Genomic DNA, 18,694 nt, shown 5'->3' on the forward strand with positions numbered 1-18,694 from the left:
AGATACCATGTATGTCGCAGCTGTCCCACTGCCAAGACAAACAGCGACAACACTATCCGTTTACTCTCAAAGCCCCCCCCGGACTCTTTCCTTTTGTCTTTTTAACGATCTATTTGGAGTACTCCATTGCCTTTTTTTTATCAATAAGTTATTTCCTGCTGCAAATCTTGCAGTAAATAAATACTTGTCGCGGCGGCGGGGGCGAGGGCATCGCGCCATCGGGGGACAAGGCGGCGCTGCTCGGGGCGGCGGCGTCTCGGGTGCGCACCGGCGGCCGCGTGCTCGGTGCGCCGCTGCCTGAGACGGAGAGGACGCGCGAGCTCGACAACGAGGGCGTGCTGCAGCTGCAGAAGCAGATGATGGGCGAGCAGGACCAGCAGGTCGAGGCCCTCGGCGCCATCATCCGCCGCCAGAAGGAGATGGGCCTGCAGATCAACGAGGAGATCGAGGCGACGACCGACATGCTCGACCGCATGAACGAGGACGTCGACCGCGTCGGCGGCAAGGTGCGCGTCGCCAAGAACCGCATCAAGAAGCTCTGACTGGGTGCCGTCCTTCTTCTTCTTCTCCGCGGCGTCCTCGGCGTGGCCGCCGTCGTGGTCTGGGCGCGCATGCTGGCCGGGGCGTGTGCGGGTGTCATTGCGTGGTGTTTGGAGTTTGCCGTTATGGTTCTCGGGGCGCGCGCTCGTCGATGATGAGCGCCGACGGCGATTGTTTGCTACTTGTACTCAGGTTCATCGACAGCATGTACTATCTAATACCAGACTGAGGTGAAATATGGTCTTCTCCAAGCTGCATGAGAAATCGATGCTGGGCCAAGATATTGGTTGACGATTTGACTTTCCCTGCTACTTCATCGCGATGGTCTTGAAACTTTACGTCTGCCATTCAATTCTGCCTACCTAGTTTTGCGTGATACGTCCGACTATCAACTCGAAAATGCCCAGTTTGATCAATCCACAAGCCCACAAGCTACAAATCACCTTGACCGCAATTGGTGGCCCAACCTAAACAAAGACCGTCCCAAGTCCAACGTCGCCCGCAGCGGTCCCACGTGTCAGCTGCAGCGCTCGCATCCCTGTGCCGGCATCATCGCAACGCAGGGTCCATTTCGTAATCTCTCTTCACAAAAGCTTGACAAGCAACTTTGCAGCAACACAAATACGCAGATCAAGCCCGTCTTCCCTCCAGCCTGTTCTCGTTTTCGTCTCCTCGCAATCCCAATCTGGAAACGGACAGGTCACGAGCGCCGGCGCCAAAAGCAAGTAGCAGCGCTGGCTCCGCCGCGGTGGCGCTACGTCACTTAGCGCCGCGGAAGACGAGGGACGACCCGGGGTTGCTGGGCAACGGGCGTGATCCGTGATGTGATGAGATTTCCGCTCGCATGGTGCCCTCCATCCGCTCTTTGTTTGACAACCTTTTCCATTGTCGACGGCCATCTCATTTTGTTCTTCGTCCTCGCCAAGGGGTGGGTTCCTTTGAGATGGTCCCATTAGCGAGACAGCCCTTCAAGCTCCATGGGCGAGGATCGCGAATTTCGTTCGAAGCCTTTAAGAGTCATCTCGTCGCTGATACCTCCAGCCGCCTGACAGAGGAAATCCATGTCCCCCCACCAGCTGCAAGAGCGTGCACGACGCCTGGCCCTGACTCTGGCTGTTCCGCGATTCGCTGCACGGGTGGAGCGCAGGACGCCCATTGACCGCTAGATGAGCATCACGGTGAGCCTGTTGGAGGGCGAAGCGTCTTTTCTGTCGTGGGATTGGGCCGTCCGGCAAGTCTTCCAGTGAGGGGGTTCAGCTTGGATGATGTGGCGAGGTCAACAGGCTGCGTTTTTTTGAATTTATCCGAGTGGTCGGCGGGTCGACGAAGCCTGCGCACGATAACGTTCGTTGGTCGCTGGGCATTGCCCGAAGCTCAGCACCTGAGAAAAAGAGAGACAAGGGATCGAGGAGGGGGATCATGATGCGATACGAAATATCCTGTTTTGGTTGAACAGGCAGCCACGGGGATTCGTGGGAACTGGCTGTTCGTGAGAGAACAGGGGTGGAAGCTCAGGAGCTGCCTCTGGTACCATGTAAAATGAGGGGAGAGTTTTGCGGGTTCCCGAGTGTGCCGTTGACGAACAGCCAGAGCTCAGGATTTTGCATCCAACAAACGAGCAACGGTCATTGTCCTTCACGGTAGAGTCTTCTCTCTACGTATTCTTGATGATCGTGCTTCATGCGAGAGAGGTGGTACTGGTACTGTTGTACATGTGCTTGTAGTTCTGGCGCCTGTCAAAACGACCTCGTGGAACGCTGGCGCCAGCGACGATGACAGGGGCGCACAGCCACTGAAACCACCCACAACCAGGTCTCTGCTCCTGCCCCGTACGGCGGGCCGCCACTGCTACGCCGCGCTATGCCCCTTCTATGCAAGAGTCACTGTGGCCCGCCTCCACCTCTCCTGCCCCGGGGCGCACCACGACACCTACCTTACCTTAGACTGGGCCCTTCCCCCCCTTCCCCCATGCACCTTCCGACTCGAAAGTAAACACATCCTAGGTGCTTCCCCGACAAGAAAGATTCTTCACCCCTTCGCCTGTTGCCGCCCCTACTTCCCCCCTCAAGACCTTTTCTTGACACCATCGCCAACTCATAATAACCAGCAGCTGCAATTGAACCTCGAGCCTCTCCTGGCTCTCCGCGAATCCCGCATCGCAAGTCGTAGCCAGCCAGATCCGGGCCCCATCTCGGCTTTGGATACTGAACGACAATACGACTCAACAGCCTGGAGCTTGGACACCAGCGTTCCTCCAACACGCTACTTTCTGGGAGCCTGGCATTCGTTGTACATCTTCCTTTTTCGTAGGTGCAAGAAAATTCCGTCCGGCCATCGATCGAAGGTCCTGTTGGCTTAGCAGAACACATCGCCCGATCATCAATCCACCTTCTCCTACTGGCTGTTGAACCTTGGCGGGAGTCGAGCTGACGAGCGCCATGATAGTCCAATCTTCGCGACGTCACCAACACAAATGGCCACCCAAAGACACCACATTCGACCCCTCCGATCTTGACCTGCAGTCCTGAGTTGCTGCACCCGCACTTTTGCCCTGAGCTCCCCAGCTCTGCTTGGCAACCGTGCTCCGAGCATCGACCCTGTTGTTCGACTGCCTCGGTATCTACAGCGGTGACCCCTGAAGGACCTTCGTGCCTGACAACGCATCACAACAACGCAACATGAGCCACCAAGGTCCCCCGCCCCCTCCGCCGCCCCATGGCGAGAACCCTAAAACCACGAGCGGCGGCGGCGGCGGCGGTGGTGGCCTGGGTCCTGGCAACTACGACATCTTTGTTATCCCGCAACGTGACAAAGGCGGAGGATTCATTTACCTGCCCTCCATGAGTCCCAACGGCCCCAGCTTCGCCGCTGGTTTTGCTTCCGCCCTCGTGCTGGTCGTCATATTCCAGAGTATGGCGCCAGCCTTTCAAGTATGGTGGAGCAACTTCCAAGGCATGGGCAGCATGGGCATGACTCTCTTGTTGATAGCAGTCGCCATCGGGGCGTGGGCCTGGGGTAAGTCGCAGGCCGCGCAGGCCGAGGCCTCTTCGTCAAACGCCGGAGGCCACGCCGGCACCGGAGGCTCCTACGGCGCCCGACCGAATCCACAGGCGCACAGCAGCCCGCCTCCCAACGCTGGTGGCCCACCTCCGCCGCCACACAACGAACCACCCCCCTCGAACCAGAATCGCGGAGGAGGCCCCAAGACCTCCTGGCAACAAGCACCGCCTCAGCCGGAAGAAGCGCCTCCGCCGGAACCTGCACGGCCCGAGACGCCGCCTCCAAGACCAAAGACGCCTCCGAGGCCGAAAACGCCTCCGCCGAGGCCCAAGACACCACCCGCGAGGGCGAAGAGTCCGCAGCCAAAGCCGAAAACGCCGACGCCTGCGCCGCCTCCCAAACCGAAGGAGGATTCGACGTGGGAGAAGGCCCGCGAGGAAACCAGGAGGAGAGAGGCTGAGCGCAAGGCAAAGCTTGAGGAAGAGAAACGGAAAGCCGAGGCCGCCCGCAGGTTACGCGAGTTCCGAGAGAAGGAGGCTCGTGAACGAGAAAGACGCGACAAGGAAGCTCGTGAGCAGCGGGAGAAGTTGGAGCGAGAAAATAAGGAAAAGGAAGAGCTCAAGGCGAGGCTTGAGAAGGAGACGCGAGAACGAGAACGGCTCGAAAAGGAAAAGGCTGATAGGGAAGCCAAAGAACAGGAAGATGCTCGCAAGAAGGAGATAGAAGATCTTCGTAGGAAGGAGGCCTGGGAGAGGAAGAAGCGTGAGATGGAACTCAAGATCAAGCGCGAGGCGGAGGAGAAGTCCAAACGCGAGGCGGAGGAGGCCGCGCAGAAGGCTCGTCAGGGAAGTACGTATGCTTACTCGGGGGTCGGCGAGAAGACCAGCCTCCGAGACGGCGCCAAAGCTCCAGCCCCCCCGTCTTCACCCTCGCCAACAAAGCCTGCTCCTTCTACAGCTCCGACGAACAACGCGCGGCCGCCGGCCCCATCTGCCTCTGCCTCGGCGAGGACGCACTTGCGACCCGACGACGATGCGTACTCGTATCGTCCGTACGACACTCCCAAGTCGTCTCGCCGAACGGCGCCATCCTCCGTGGGCTCCGAATCGTCCTGGGCGCACTCCGCCACGACGGCCCGCACGACGCCGCCGCCTAGCATGCGCGGTCCATACACAACGAAGGATCCCGACAAGATTGTGATCAAGGCGGTGTATCTGTTCATGAACCAGTACGCCAAGACGCCGGCTAGCAACTTGCTTTCGGGGATCGGCACGGTGACGGACGGCCTCATTCTCCGGATCACCACCGAGGGTCTCTTCATCGACGACGATGTTCGAGGCGTCCCGCAGCGAGAGTGGGATGTCAAAGCATGGACACTGAAGCTTGTCGAGGTATGGTGTCCCCCGCACTGCCTGTCTGGTTCTTCGTCTTCTTCTGGGTCTGGCCCATCTGCAAACCAACCGACGAGCTTTCTGCACAAGATGGCGCAAGCGCAGCGTGCTACTCGCAACTCGGCGGCGGACAGGGGCGCCAATAAGCCTTACCTCCGCGATGAGGCTGAGGGATACCTGGCCGAGATGTTAAAATCCTGCAAGGAGTGCTGCCGTCTCGGCCTGTGCGAGAGCAAGCTACGCAACACGAACATGCCGTCTTCCGCCGGACATACGGGAGAGTGGAAGTCCAAGGGGCTGCATGTGCTGCGAGCCACGGTGCGGGATCAGGAGGGCAAGCGCTACTTGTTCGTCGTGGACGAGGAGGAGGCGTGGAAGTTGCCAGTCGGCCTCTCGAGACTGCGCAAAGGGACCCAGGTGCGTCAACTGGGGGTCAGCGGCATGACGGCGACGGATGCGAGAACAACGCTCGACCTGCTGGGTTGGGTGTAGTTGGATGGTGAAGGGTGATTGAGGCCATGTCGGGCGACGACAGGAAGGTAGGCTGGGAATTCATGCAGCAGCGCGGCGTTTTGATAGCGGGATGCTGTTACGAGAAGGGGCATCTGGAATGCGTGGCAATTTGGATGCATAGCAGAGCGCGGAATGCATTGAGCGTCTTGGCAGTAACCCGTCATGATACCCTGGCGGAACAGGCATACAGACTGTTTAACCACATATTCACGTTTTCTAATCACTCATTTACGACTGATCAAGTGCTATAAGCAATAGAAGTGAGGCTCAAATCTTGGGGCGAACTGTATGAAGCGGACGAAGACCGTCGATGGGAATCGTGGGTGATATACTAGCCCGCCCTGGCTCCGACCTCTTCTCTTTTCATGCCAAGGGGCCTGTGCCTTGATCAATTCCCGAACCGCTCTCCGTCTTCCGGCTGGTCATGAAAGGTCCTCGGTTCACTCGGCTCGAATAAGCGACGCATGGACATGGTAATAAAGAGAACCCCCTGAGGGCACCACGTCGGAGCGATGTCACGTAATGTCATGCGTCGAACGTTAAGCTCTGACGAACCAAAGACGGTTCCGAGCCTTTTGCTGCTGTCAAAACTTCCATTATCTCACGCAACATCTTACAGTACATGTTCAGGTAGAAATTCGAAGATAGGCCCCATGGAGACGGATCGCCCTGCGCATCTCGGGCACGTTAGTGCAGGTCCCGTCCGCGTGGATGGGCAGTGGCACGTCGTGTGTGATAAGGAAGAGGAGTGGGTTTCCCACGTGGTTCCCATATGGGCAGTAAGAGAAAGAGGAAGAGAGCGTTGATCACTATTTTCTTTCCAATGGGTCTTTTCTTATCACGGACGAAATGTGCATGACGTACTTGGTATGACCGCCCCTCGGATAGCGTAGGCGGCGAGGCGTTCAGGTGTGCGCGCGCGGTCTAATCGGGTTATTTCCCACATGTTCGCCTGCAGGAAACGGGTCCCATGTTGCGAGAAAGGTCGAGGTACTCCGTCAGTTTGCGCTTGGGGCCGTGGGCCGAGTGAACATGATCATCTCTCCCGTCCCCTCCCTAATTGGAGAGCGAGTTGGGAGTTTGGGTGCAGTGTCGTTGGAGACAATGGACGGGGAGCTCTTATCTCGCGCTAGCGGACAAAGGGCGTCGGAGAACCCATCTTGTGGTGATTGATCGTTAACTCGAGGGGGCGCGCGCTATTGTAATCGTTCTCGGATTCAGGAACGCGCTGTTTGTGCGCCTGGTGGATCGGGTCCGGCGACGAAGCCGACTCGATGACCGTTGGGACCGGATTGTCGGGATGATGGGGGACCGTTGGGCGAGTTCATGCTCTTTTTTTCATGTTCGTGGTGAAGGCGGGCGCCTATCTCGAGAACCTATTTGTGTAGTAGTGGAAAAGGCTGTGCTGTGGAAACACGACTCGACACCGCAACTTGCTTGGACTATATTAAACTTTCTGAAGTTTTGATCATGAACTCCGCCAACGTGACTGATGTTGTCGAATTAACACAACACTCCATGACCCATCTGACCTTGACCATGAATGATCATTGAGCCTCCAGTTGCAAACAAGCCAAAACCCGATGTCGGAACCGATCAATGCCCGAAAGAGGAGCCCTTATCAGTCGACGTGCAAAGCCGCTGGGGTATCAGAATCGATAGCGCACCTTTGACATGGCCCCCAGCGTAACCCCACGGTGGACATCGCATGGCGTGACATCCAGGAACCAGGACGGCGGCCGTCGGGCGAGGGGCGGGGAAGTCGTACCGTGGGCCTTTTGCTTCGGAATCGCGGTATCTCGAGAAGCTGCGCCAGGACCATCACCGCGAGTAACCCCCCCCCCCCGCGAGCTGGTGAGGCGGTTCAATTTGGCCCGGGTCTCGCTGCTGATAAGACCTTGCCTTGCATGTGCAATCCCAGCTGCCAAATGCGGTTTGGACGGCCAAGGCTTCGTTTCCTTGGTGTTAGTCCTAGTCATGACTGACCTCGCGACTGGGATCGTCAGCGCGGGAGATGGGCAGAAACAAACAGGGGCAGCTTGTCGCTGGCCCGAACCGGCCGGCCTGTCATTAATTGCGACGCGACGTTGTGCCCCCTCTTTCCAGGGTCTTGTTGCGAATACACGCTGCGGGAGTATAAAGAAGTCGTGGTTGCAGCCTCCTCGAGACGACAGATGTGTATAGCCAGAGCGAGAAACAATCGAAGCCTGCAGAGTCAAGGGACACCAAGCATCGTCATGCGCTCCTTTGCTCTCCTCAGCCTTGGCTTCATCGCCTCGGCGGCCGCCCAACTCGTCCAGACCGGCGCCTCCGTCAAGCTTAATGACGTTTACTACTACGTTTCCCCGTACTCGCAGGGCAAGGCTTACGATGGGCCCTTCAACGTCAAGAGCCTGCCTCGTGCCTTTGGTTTCACGCCCATCACCGTCGTCGCTGACGAGCTCGAGAAGGAGTCGCTCGAAGGTCTCTTCGGCAACTGGACGACCAAGGACGACGTCTGGCAGCCCGCATTCCTGTCGACCATCTTCCTCGCGGGCCAAAAGACGCCCTGCCTGACCAAGGCCAGCTACCACGAGGACGTCTCCTCCATCGTCGTGCCTCTCAACAAGGACGCCAAGCTTCCCTCGGGCCCTTACTTCCTCGACACCTCCAGCGGCGAAGTATACCAGGCCTTCCGTCTGTACGCCGACTTTGCCGGCGCCTTCACCGAGTCTCTAATCCAGGCGCCCAAGGGCGACCTCTTCCAGCCCCTTTCTGCCCAGATCCCTGCTTCCGCCTCTTTGACCATCGGTGTCCCCTCGCGCTTGTACTTTACCAAGACGGCCGAGAAGCCCCTGGCTGGCGTCCGCATTGGTGTGAAGGACATTTACGACCTTGCTGGCGTGAAAAAGTCCAACGGCAACCGCGCCTGGTACGGCCTTTACCCTGCCGCCGGCAAGACGGCAACGGCCATCCAGAACCTCATTGACGCCGGTGGTATCGTCGTCGGCTACCAAAAGACGTCACAATTCGCCAACGGCGAGTCACCCACTGCCGACTGGGTCGACTACCACGCGCCCTTCAACCCACGTGGCGATGGCTATAACAACCCCTCCTCCTCGTCTGCCGGTGCCGGCGCCTCCGTAGCATCCTACCAATGGCTTGACATCGCCGTCGGCTCCGACACGGGCGGTTCCATTCGCGGCCCTGCCGGTGTCCAAGGCCTCTTCGGCAACCGCCCCTCGCATGGCCTCGTCTCCCTTGCCAACGTCATGCCTCTGTCGCCGACCCTCGACACCCCGGGTTTCCTCGTTCGCGACCCTGAGATCTGGGACGCCGCCAGCAAGGCTATGTACCAGGGCAACTACACCTCCTTCGCCAGAGGCAAGGCCAAGTACCCCACCAAACTCCTGACCCTTGGCTTCCCCGCCTCAACGACACCCGCTGGCCGCATCCTCAACGACTTTGCCGCCAAGCTCGCCAGTCACGTCGGCGGCAAGCTGACGGCCCTGGACCTCAATGCAGCCTGGTCATCCTCGGTGCCAGCCGGCGCAAAGGGCGCGTCGCTCAGCGACCTCCTCTCCACGACGTACGCGACCCTCATCACCAAGGAGCAGATTGCCCTTGTCCGCGAGCCCTTCTACGCCGACTACGCTGCGGCCCACGGCGGACGCCGCCCCTTCGTGAACCCTGTGCCCCTCTCCCGCTGGGGCTGGGGCGACTCGGTCCCGGATAGCTGGCACGCCGACGCGTTGGCGAACAAGACGCTCTTCATGGACTGGTTCAACTCGGAGGTTGTGCCGGCATCCAGCGACGCCGCCCAGTGCACCGAATCGCTCGTCCTCTACGTCGGCAGCACCGGGTCTGCGAGCCCAAGGAACAGGTACACAAGCGCACCGGGCGTGCCGCTCGGCTTCAGCAGCAGTCGTATCTCCGTCTTTGCCGAGGTGCCTGACCTTGTGTTCCCGCTCGGCGAGGTCGCGAGCCTTAGTAGCATTACCGGTGTCGAGGAGAAGCTCCCTGTGGCCGTGGACATTATGGCTGCCAAGGGGTGCGATGGAGTCATCGTCAAGCTGGCGAAGGATCTTGTGGCCGAGGGTGTGCTGACGGTGCCCAAGGCGGGAGCGACACTGGAGGGTGGCGAGGTGCTGTTGAGGAGAGATGAGGTGCATGGTTACTATTAGATGTGTGCATGAGGTCGCATGGTAGACGCGAGATGGTCCAAATGATATGATTCAAGTTCATGAAGTTTGACTCGCATGTGAAGATTTCACATATCCGAAAACAAGGTTGCCCTCCCCATGAGAGATTTCGTGATATGCTTCGCGTTTACCCCTTCCATCGTTTCTTGCTCTCTTGTGCGGGAGCTCACTGACGCTTGATATCATAACACTTTTGCGTGGTACTGTGAGTGAGAGTGTAAGTAGGAATATCACGCAAGTTGTATCTTCAAGTGTAAGATCGCCGAAGACTGCCAGTCACTTGCACATGATATGTCAGCCAAAAAACAGCAGCAAGCCGAGGGCGCGAAGACATGCATCACGCGCGTGAGACTATTTGCAGTCTTGAAGGCAGCCCTCATATCTTCCGTCTCTGTTTCCGATCGTCTTGCAAGTACATGGCGGTTATTGATCATTCCGAATCATGCGAGTCAGCAATAAATCCTGGACAGATCAGGTTTCTTTCACCTCTTCGGATTGGCTCACAGAGACCGCAATTAAGATCTCTCCTGTGAGCCAACCTTGGCCTCGACTCTCGGCAGGTTGAGTAAGAGCCAACCATCTTTGTTAGTTTGGCCACATCATTGCAGGGGATTTATCACAAAGTTGTGTCAGCGTATGAATTCGTTGCGAAACATGTGATCATCAATGGTGGCAACGTTGCATACTCGCATGAATGCTCATGGTCTGGATGTTGGTGGGTTGAAGTCGAGATGATGCTAAGACAACCAGCAGCTCAGGTGTAGGATGTGTCCAGGCCCATCAGGACGGATCTCGAGTTTTCGATATCGACAAAGAAACGCCGGAACCGATAGCAAGCGTTCCGACAGGTAAGACATGCCGCCACGACGGCATGGGCACACACTCAACAGTCGCCTCTGACCAGGCGGAGTTCCGACGCCGGGGGGAGCACAGAGCGCGCGCCGCCAAGGTCCGGGGAGTAACTTTAATCTACCGTATGCCAACGTCGTTCCATTGGGCAAAGGCAGAGTAGACACCCAGCAAGAGGTGGACCCGCCAGTTCGTTCCGTCGCCAGAGGCACTTCGCCGAGGCATCTCGCGGCCGAAAGTCACGCGCGCGGTTGTCAAGGTACGCAGTTTCTGGAGGAGCCGATCCTTTACGCAGAAAGAGTGGGGGGCTCGGCTAGGCCGGGGAGGTCGGAGATGTCGACGTGCTGCGGCGGCTTTGTGTGCTGTATGCAGGTGAATTGCAGGCCTTGTTGGGCTGGCAGGCATTTTTGACTATCTTTCCTGGCTCTTCATGTCTTCTCCACCCGTGGTCGGTTGCCTGGGGAGGCCTCGAGGAGAGGGAGGGGAGGAGAGAGAACCTCGCGGCATTTATGGGCCATGTTGCTCCAAGTTGCGGGTACTGACCTGGAGGGGCAGGCAGCTAGTTGGGTGATTGGAGATGGATCGCGATGAGGATAAACACGAGGTCGACATGCCCATGGAGGCGGGGGTGGGTTGGTGTGGTGGTTCTGATGGGCTGACGGGTCAAAGATGCCAATGTTCAATGGAGTTAAGCAGCCAGGTTTGTGAGGTACTGTGCATGTTTGTCTGATGATGCGGTGGGTTAACTTGTGAGTTGCATCTGTGGAAGGTGGCCATCAAGGTCATTGCCGCTTGTTGTGTGGTGTTCCTGCCGCCGCCATGCCTGCACCATACACCTTCACCTTCGGTGGCAGTCGCGACCTAACGCCATTTTCTCGATCCGATAAGGAAGGAACGATGGATGCCAACGGATGGCCAGGTACACGAATGCGTTAAAACCGCCGTGTGCCGGCCGAGCCTGGAGACGCCTGGCAGTGGAGCCCGGCGCGATGGGAGGACTGGCGCGAAACTCTTGGTGGGCCTTGGCGTCATGTAGGCGCACTGCTCAGCGCCCAGCAGCGCCCAGCGGCGGCAGTTAGTGGGCTTGGTGGGCTAGCAGGCCTGGGAAATACGGGTGTGCTGCAACGAGTAAGAGCCCGTGGGGCAACAACATCTGGTGATGACGTCGGCGGGGGTCCGTCGAGGGAGAGCGTCTCGGTGGATACGCGGCTTGGAGGGGCAGCAGCAGCAGCAGCAGCAACTGCCCAGGTGCGGAAGTAAGACCGGCACCACCACCGAGCAAAGAGCTTGAGGGGTGGCAGGAGCCAAGGACTAAGCACCAAGCACCAAGTACGCAAAAGCAGGAGTAGGAGCAGGAGGAGCAGGCCGTGGAAGGAAAGAAGGATACCCACAGAGAAGAAGAGGGGAGGGGCACGACGAGGAGCAGGAGGGGCAGCGGTACCTCGATCATCATGGATTGGATGGTCGAGTTTCCCATCCCCATCCACATCCATCTGCTTCTACTACTGCTTCTGTCTCGTTCTTGACCCCTCGGCCAGCGGGACCCGGATCTGGCTCAAAACCTCGACTCATTGAAAAGTCGATCCCTCCCACCCCAGACACCCTTCTTCTCTCCCCCTCCTCTTTCTACATACCTGCTCTCGTCCCCAATTTTCTTGATACCCCCCTTCTACACCCAATCTCAATTACCTACTTTGCTACCTGGATAACCGCCCCCCACCGCCATCATGATCGAGATCCCCAAGGCCAACCGTCTCGCCGACCTCTTCTCCCTGAAGGGCAAGGTCGTCGTTGTCACTGGTGCTTCCGGTCCCCGTGGCATGGGCATCGAGGCTGCCCGTGGCTGTGCCGAATTTGGTGCTAACGTCGCCATCACCTACTCTTCCCGCAAGGAGGGTGCCGACAAGAACGTCGCCGAGCTCGAGAAGGAGTACGGCATCAAGGCCAAGGCCTACAAGTGCAACGTCGCTGATTACGCCTCGGTGGAGTCCTTCGTCAAGGAGGTCATTTCCGACTTTGGCAAGATTGATGCCTTCATCGCCAAGTGAGCTCCCCTTGCCCTTTTTTTAAGCCTGCATCATTGCAAATCAGATCGTACTGACCAATGCAGCGCTGGCGCCACCGCCGACTCTGGTGTCATTGATGGCACCAAGGAGGCCTGGGACCATGTCATCCAGGTCGACCTCAACGGCACGGCCTACTGCGCCAAGGCCGTCGGCGCCCACTTCCGCGAGCGCGGCACCGGCTCCTTCGTCGTCACCTCCTCCATGTCCGGCCACATCGCCAACTTCCCCCAGGAGCAGACCTCTTACAACGTCGCCAAGGCTGGCTGCATCCACCTGGCCAAGTCCCTGGCCAACGAGTGGCGCGATTTTGCCCGTGTCAACTCCATCTCCCCTGGCTACATCGACACTGGCCTGTCCGACTTTGTCGGCCAGGAGACCCAGGACCTGTGGCTGTCCATGATCCCCATGGGCCGCAACGGTGACGCCAAGGAGCTCAAGGGTGCCTACGTCTACCTCGTGTCCGACGCTTCCACCTACACTACCGGCGCCGATATCCTCATTGACGGCGGTTACACAGTCCGGTAAACGTGTGCGCACTCTGGCAGTGTGACACGTGAGCGGAAGAATATATAATAGACAGCCTCTATGGCCCATAGTAAAGGATGGACCTGCCTGGATAGACTGGACCATTTGAATGAATGAAAGAAACGAAGCCTTTGGATATATCAATTGTCTCGAGAGAACAGCTGCAAGTGTTTGGAGTATTGGACCTGCCCTGCAATGTTCGTTTGCAGATTTGCTGTGAAGTCAAGTTAGTGCAGGGGACATGCTACGATCGCCCGGCACCAAGCGAGGGAGGGTGGGCGCTGTGCCGCACCCTGCACTGCAGGCAGCTGCTGTGAAACCCCTTCGCGCGTATTTGGTTCAATCAAATGGTACATGATTCTGCGAGATCATGTTACACACAGGTTGGCTTTTCATAGCACAAGAACAACGTCAAGTGGTCATACAGCCCAGAATCGGAAGCAGAAGACAGAGACGGGCGACGTTAATTTGATGCGACAGGTCCTTTCATTATTCAGATACGCTCTTTGGATCCAACTCCAAACCCCACCAAATAGTCGTGATTACCATCAAAAACAGACCTTCAGGCCGCCAAAGGAATGCAAGAAGCGAAAACTCAAACTCCACTCCGCCATAGCCAGAAGAAACCCCCAGCAGTGCAGCACTGAACCTTCCTGGAAGCCCGTATATGCGAGAGGCGATAGGCAGAAGCTACTGTTTCACCGAGAGAACTACATCAGGCCGGCCGCTAAGAGCACAGCAACGAGGAGGCTACCCATGATGCTGAGGTCTGACCTCGCGGCCGCGCCAACGGGGACTGTCACCGGCTCGTCGTCGTCTCCGTTGTCGACTTGTGTCGGGACGGGAGCCGGTGCCTCGGGTGTCTCGGGCACGGGGGCAGGGGTTTCGGGCTCGGGAGCGGGAGTCTCTGGCTCGGGAGCGGGAGTCTCTGGCTCGGGAGCGGGAGTCTCTGGCTCGGGAGCAGGAGTCTCTGGCTCAGGAACAGGGTGCTCGGGTTCAGAAGCGGGATGTTCAGGCTCCGGAGCAGGGTGTTCAGGCTCCGGCGCTGGGTACCCGGGATGGCCGGGCTCTTCAGGCTCGGGACATGGGGTCTCGGAGGCATGTGGCGGCAGGGGGTAGGGAGTAGGCCCTCCCGGAGCAGGGTAGTCGTCCTTGGTGGTCGTGGGCTTGCCTGAGGGCTGGGGAATGCCGGATCCGCCGGGGCAGTCGTCCTCGCCCGTGCCGGTTGGAATGGCCGCAGCACAAGCGCATACTAATGATTTAGTCAGTTTACCGGACAGTTTCTCTAGACTTTTATAAGGACTTTGGTCTTACCTGATGAGGCACCCGTAATGACGGCCTGGAGGGAGGCGGGAGGGCAAGCTGTGGCGACGCAGGGGACGAGCAGCTGGGTCAGGCTGGCCTGAGCTTCGGCCTCGCACTGACAAGCGTAATCGGTCGCATCGCAGCCGACATTGGGAGCGGCATCGAGGAAGCAATGCTGGGCGCAGGCTGGTACGGCCGACGTGGCAACAGGGCCGCAGTCGGGGGCCGTCGGCGGCGCACAGGTTGTGGGCGGCGGAATGACACTGGGGCCAGGCGCCTCACTGCTCTCGCCAGGGCCGGGAGCCTCGGACGACGGCTCGACGGGAGGCTCGCCGCCACTGCCAGATGACGCGGGAGCCGACGGCTCAACGGTGATGCTGGGCTCAGACGACGCGGTGCAAGGGGTGCTGGGGTTGGCGGTGACACAGCCGCAGAGGGCGGAGACGGAGCCGAGGAGGGGCACGGCGCCGGCAATGTCGCATGCGCTGATGACGCAGGGCGCGGCGCCGGCTTGGATGGTCTGGAAGCCGGCACACTGGCACTCGTAGTCTTCGGCGGCGCAGCCGAGCGAGGCGGAGGCCGCGGAGATGATGCAGGAGCGGCCGCAGTTGGGAACGGCCTGGGCGATGTCCTCACAGGGAGAGGTGGCATCGCAGTCGCCGTCGCCGGGTGAGCTAGGGGCAGGGGTGATGGGGCCCGAAGACGCAGGCTCTGTGGAGCTGGGGATGACGGGGGGCACGGAGGGTTCTTCGGAGACAACCTCGCTCGAAGGGGCGCTTGGAGGCGGGCCACTCGAGGGGGGCTCGCTTGGCTCGGGCTCACTGGGGACAGGCGGGCTGCTGGGAGCCGGCGCGCTGGTGATGGGCGGCTCCGAGGGGACAGCAGTAGGGGCAGCATTCACGCACCCGCAGACGGAGGCGCCAGCGTTGATGGCCGACTCGATCTGCGTAGGATCCGCGTTGCAGTTGCCAATGACACAGTTGAAGGCCGATGCTTGAATCTGAGCAGAGCTTGTGGGGTCGCAGCGGCCTGGTCCGGGTCAACTGATGTTCACCATGAAGATAAAATGCTTGTCTGATCACTTACAGCGGAGGTCAAGGCCATTGGTGCAGCCCACAGCAGAAGCTGCGGACAGGATACAGCCCGTCTGGTATGGTCAGTCAATGCCAACATGTTTCGGGCCTCCGGATACTTACAGCGCAAGCCGGGAAGAGAGTGGTCAAGCTTGCGCATTGTTCCAATCCTCCCTGAGCAGCAACGCCCGAGGCCACCGCCAGGAGGGCGGCAATATGAGCTGCAGAGACCATGGTAAGTCTGCGCAAGTAGCGTCTCGAGTGTACAATGCTAACGAGTGTCTCCTAGCAAGAAAATGCGAGGAATGTACTGGCGAACACGTCTGGACAGCCAAAGACAGACCTTGGCAATGAACACGGGAACCAAAAGAGGATGTCTCTTTGCAGTTATACATGAACCTCCCCCTTCACACTTCCGCAGGAGGAGCCTCGGCGATGGCTTCCTGAATCTTTCATATGATCCGCCATGACATCGTTGGTGACCAGCGCCGCCTCGCTAACGCCGGCCGGGATGTCACGACTGAACTATTGGTCGGTCAAAGGCAGGCCGGCGAGAGCTTCAATGTCACATCGTCACGCTGCAGTGTCACTATACGAGCTGGAAAGGAGGGGGGAAGCAAGATGGAGGTGATCCCTGGGGATCTGGGCCCAACAATGACGCCCCCTCTCAAGGGTCGAAGGAGTCCTTTTCGGATCGTTGCCTGTACCCAAGCATGTGCTCTGGTGTGGCGGCACTGCAGCCTGACTGGGCAGCTTGACTGAGGGATGAACACCTTGTCGGCATATGATGCCGCTCCAGAACCTGACCAGGGGTTGGAGGTTGAGGCAAGCTGTGCTTCTTTTCTGACTGAGGGACGAAGGCACAAAGCCGCGCCAGGGCGACATTGGTGCCTCGCAGAGATCTAATCTTACATGCTACGCGGCTCGAAGACAGCCTCTAAGTCTGACAACACCCTCTCGACTCATGGCGCAATCTTATTCTCATGCTGTGCAACCTTCCTCACATGAAAGGGGGGAAGAGGGAGGCGGGTTGGCCGCATGGAAGGCATAACACTACGAGAGTGGAAGCAGATGAAATGGATCGGAGGTTGCGGAAATCATGTGCAAATCCCCCAGACATCCACCCCCTCGCAAAAGTCGGCGGATGTGCCTCGGCCAGGGCAAATGAAGGCTGCGTCAGGCCAGGAACAGGAATCGGGTAACCAAAAAGATCATGATGGTGTGGGTGGACAGGGGTCGGGGGCGGACGCCGTTGGCCTCGCGAGTTGCGGGGAACCCCTGTCAGGCACGGTCTCGCGCCGTCTCACTGCAACCTCCTCCCCTCCTCACCGACTTCGAGGATCGCGGCAAGCGGCCGGAATGGGGCATGGCCTTGCGGTGGCGGGGTGTGGGTGCGGCGGGGGAAGGGAGAGATGGCCAGGGTTGGGCCTCGCGGGGCTGATCGTGGGCTTCCGAACCTAGCTGCGGTGCCACAGGGCTGCGGCTAGGTGCTTCGCGGCCAAGCTTGTCCAAGTTGTACGTTGGTCATGTTGCTCTCTGGACTCGGCAAAGATACATCGTAGCTGTGCGTTCAGGGCCGGGGGAACTTCCTGAACTGGCAAAGATGCAACGTTGTCGGCGGCGCCTCGTGCCTCAATTGCCGGAATCACATGAAGTGAGAGACAAGAAAATACTGATCCTCGGCACTTGGAAAGTAGCAGCAGCTCAGGCTGTTCTTGGTCCCATTCACAGTCCAAGATCGACTGTCGCCTACTCAGTGAATTGCATACTTCATTCACGTCCGCTGGGGTACCATCGTGAACAACGAGGTTGCGCAAATTCAACTGACTCGGCATCTGAGGTTTCGTTTAGGAAGGATATGTGGTATTACAGGCTTTGCTTCATTATAACTACTTGCGTCATTTCACACGAAACTAGATATTCCCTTCTAAGACTGGTTGTTGTTCGCCTTATTGTTCCCAACATTCAAGGCTTCCTTCACCTGTTCCGTTACCGGCTTCCCATTCTGGTTGGTGCCCGTCCTACTCTCGGTAGACACACCGAGAGTCTCCTTCACCTTATCGACGACCGCTTGTCCGCCGGCCTGCAAGTTGCTAGCGGCATTCGCGATGACACCGTCGTTCGAACCGTCTCCTGAGGTTGCCTCACTGGCTTTCTCCGAGGCGCTAGAGGCCGCATTGTTCGCAGTGTCCTTGGCCGCCTGTCCGGTCTCCTGGGCTTTCTTCGATGCATCCGAGAGAATACCTTCATCAGACGTACTCTTCGTGGTCGAGTCCTGAATCTGCTTTGATGCTTGCGAGGCGGTGCTGCTGGCCTGGTCGGCGGCCGACTTTCCTGTCTCCTGTGCCTTGCTGGCTACGTCCGAGAGAATGCCGCCACCGGAGCTGTCGCTCTTCTGGTTTGATGTGTTGACTTGGTCTGAGGTATTGGCCGCTGCACCGTTGACCTGGTCAGCGAGGGACTTCCCGCCCTCCTGCGCCTTGTGGCTCGCCTCTGAGGCGATGCCGCTCGTCTTGGCGTCGTCGGTGCTCGACGTGTTCTGCTGGGTGTTGTGGGCAGCGGAGCTGCTGAGCTTCTCTGCGAAAGTGTCGTTGCTGTCGGCTACCTTGGTGCTCGACTCCTTGGCGTTGTTGTCCCCGGAGAGGTTGCTGGACTTGAGAGTGGTACCCATCTGTGATTCCATGTTAGCGCATGATTTGTGTCAATACGAGGCAGGTGGGAGGCCGTACCTTGCCTGCCAAGCCGTCATTGCCGAAGAGATCCTGAGTCTCCTGCGCAACTTCGTCGGTGATGCTCATATTGATGGTATTGTGCTTCTGGAATCAAGTAGTTGAATCGTTGTGTATGTTGATGCGATGTCGGATACGTGGATCTGTGGTATCGCGAGCAATATTTATCGTAACGAAACCTTCAGAGTGTTGATGTCCATGAGTGACTGGGCTGTCATATATGCACTCAACCACTTCGCCACGGCCGAGGTCACGGGCATGTTGTGAAGCCTTCTTATGAAGTTATGATGTTGGCCGACGTCATCGTGATACTGAGGGCGAATCGCTGAACTTGCCCGGAGGGTTTAGGGATCCAAGGATGCCCTCAATGCTCCTGATGAATCTCCATTGATGTTTATCGCACAGTAGAAGAACTGTATCCTGCCACTCTTAAACACCTCTCATGGCCGTGTGAATTCATCGTGCCTCAGTCAAACGCCGGAGCAGATGCGCCTGTTCATTCGCGTAGCTCATGTCGTTTGT

The 18,694-nt window shown here is 58.4% G+C and overlaps 6 protein-coding genes across 6 annotated transcripts; 4 read left to right on the plus strand and 2 right to left on the minus strand.

Moving 5' to 3' along the window:
• Positions 1-7: 7 nt before the first annotated feature.
• On the plus strand, positions 8-542 carry VDAG_03579 (uncharacterized protein; the record flags this gene model as incomplete). Its single annotated transcript, XM_009653663.1, has 2 exons — positions 8-58; positions 207-542. The coding sequence occupies 2 exons, from the start codon at positions 8-10 to the stop codon at positions 540-542; spliced, it is 387 nt and encodes a 128-aa protein (XP_009651958.1).
• A 2,041-nt stretch (positions 543-2,583) lies between these two features.
• On the plus strand, positions 2,584-5,423 carry VDAG_03580 (uncharacterized protein; the record flags this gene model as incomplete). Its single annotated transcript, XM_009653664.1, has 2 exons — positions 2,584-2,846; positions 2,986-5,423. The coding sequence occupies exon 2, from the start codon at positions 3,219-3,221 to the stop codon at positions 5,421-5,423; it is 2,205 nt and encodes a 734-aa protein (XP_009651959.1). The 5' UTR covers positions 2,584-2,846; positions 2,986-3,218.
• A 2,211-nt stretch (positions 5,424-7,634) lies between these two features.
• On the plus strand, positions 7,635-9,607 carry VDAG_03581 (glutamyl-tRNA(Gln) amidotransferase; the record flags this gene model as incomplete). The annotated part of the gene is made up of 1 exon (XM_009653665.1): positions 7,635-9,607. The coding sequence occupies exon 1, from the start codon at positions 7,682-7,684 to the stop codon at positions 9,605-9,607; it is 1,926 nt and encodes a 641-aa protein (XP_009651960.1). The 5' UTR covers positions 7,635-7,681.
• A 2,594-nt stretch (positions 9,608-12,201) lies between these two features.
• Positions 12,202-13,065, plus strand: VDAG_03582 (L-xylulose reductase; the record flags this gene model as incomplete). Its single annotated transcript, XM_009653666.1, has 2 exons — positions 12,202-12,518; positions 12,585-13,065. 2 exons carry the CDS (start codon positions 12,202-12,204, stop codon positions 13,063-13,065), a joined length of 798 nt encoding a protein of 265 aa, XP_009651961.1.
• Positions 13,066-13,775: 710 nt separating this feature from the next.
• VDAG_03583 (uncharacterized protein) lies at positions 13,776-15,677 on the minus strand (the record flags this gene model as incomplete). The annotated part of the gene is made up of 4 exons (XM_009653667.1): positions 13,776-14,317; positions 14,380-15,399; positions 15,457-15,517; positions 15,567-15,677. The coding sequence occupies 4 exons, from the start codon at positions 15,675-15,677 to the stop codon at positions 13,776-13,778; spliced, it is 1,734 nt and encodes a 577-aa protein (XP_009651962.1).
• Positions 15,678-17,370: 1,693 nt separating this feature from the next.
• Positions 17,371-18,432, minus strand: VDAG_03584 (uncharacterized protein; the record flags this gene model as incomplete). The annotated part of the gene is made up of 3 exons (XM_009653668.1): positions 17,371-18,114; positions 18,173-18,259; positions 18,352-18,432. The coding sequence occupies 3 exons, from the start codon at positions 18,430-18,432 to the stop codon at positions 17,371-17,373; spliced, it is 912 nt and encodes a 303-aa protein (XP_009651963.1).
• Between the last annotated feature and the right edge of the window lie 262 nt (positions 18,433-18,694).

This window comes from Verticillium dahliae, genomic scaffold (assembly GCF_000150675.1).
Source record: "Verticillium dahliae VdLs.17 supercont1.6 genomic scaffold, whole genome shotgun sequence".
In the NCBI taxonomy this organism is placed as follows: Eukaryota; Fungi; Ascomycota; class Sordariomycetes; order Glomerellales; family Plectosphaerellaceae; genus Verticillium; species Verticillium dahliae.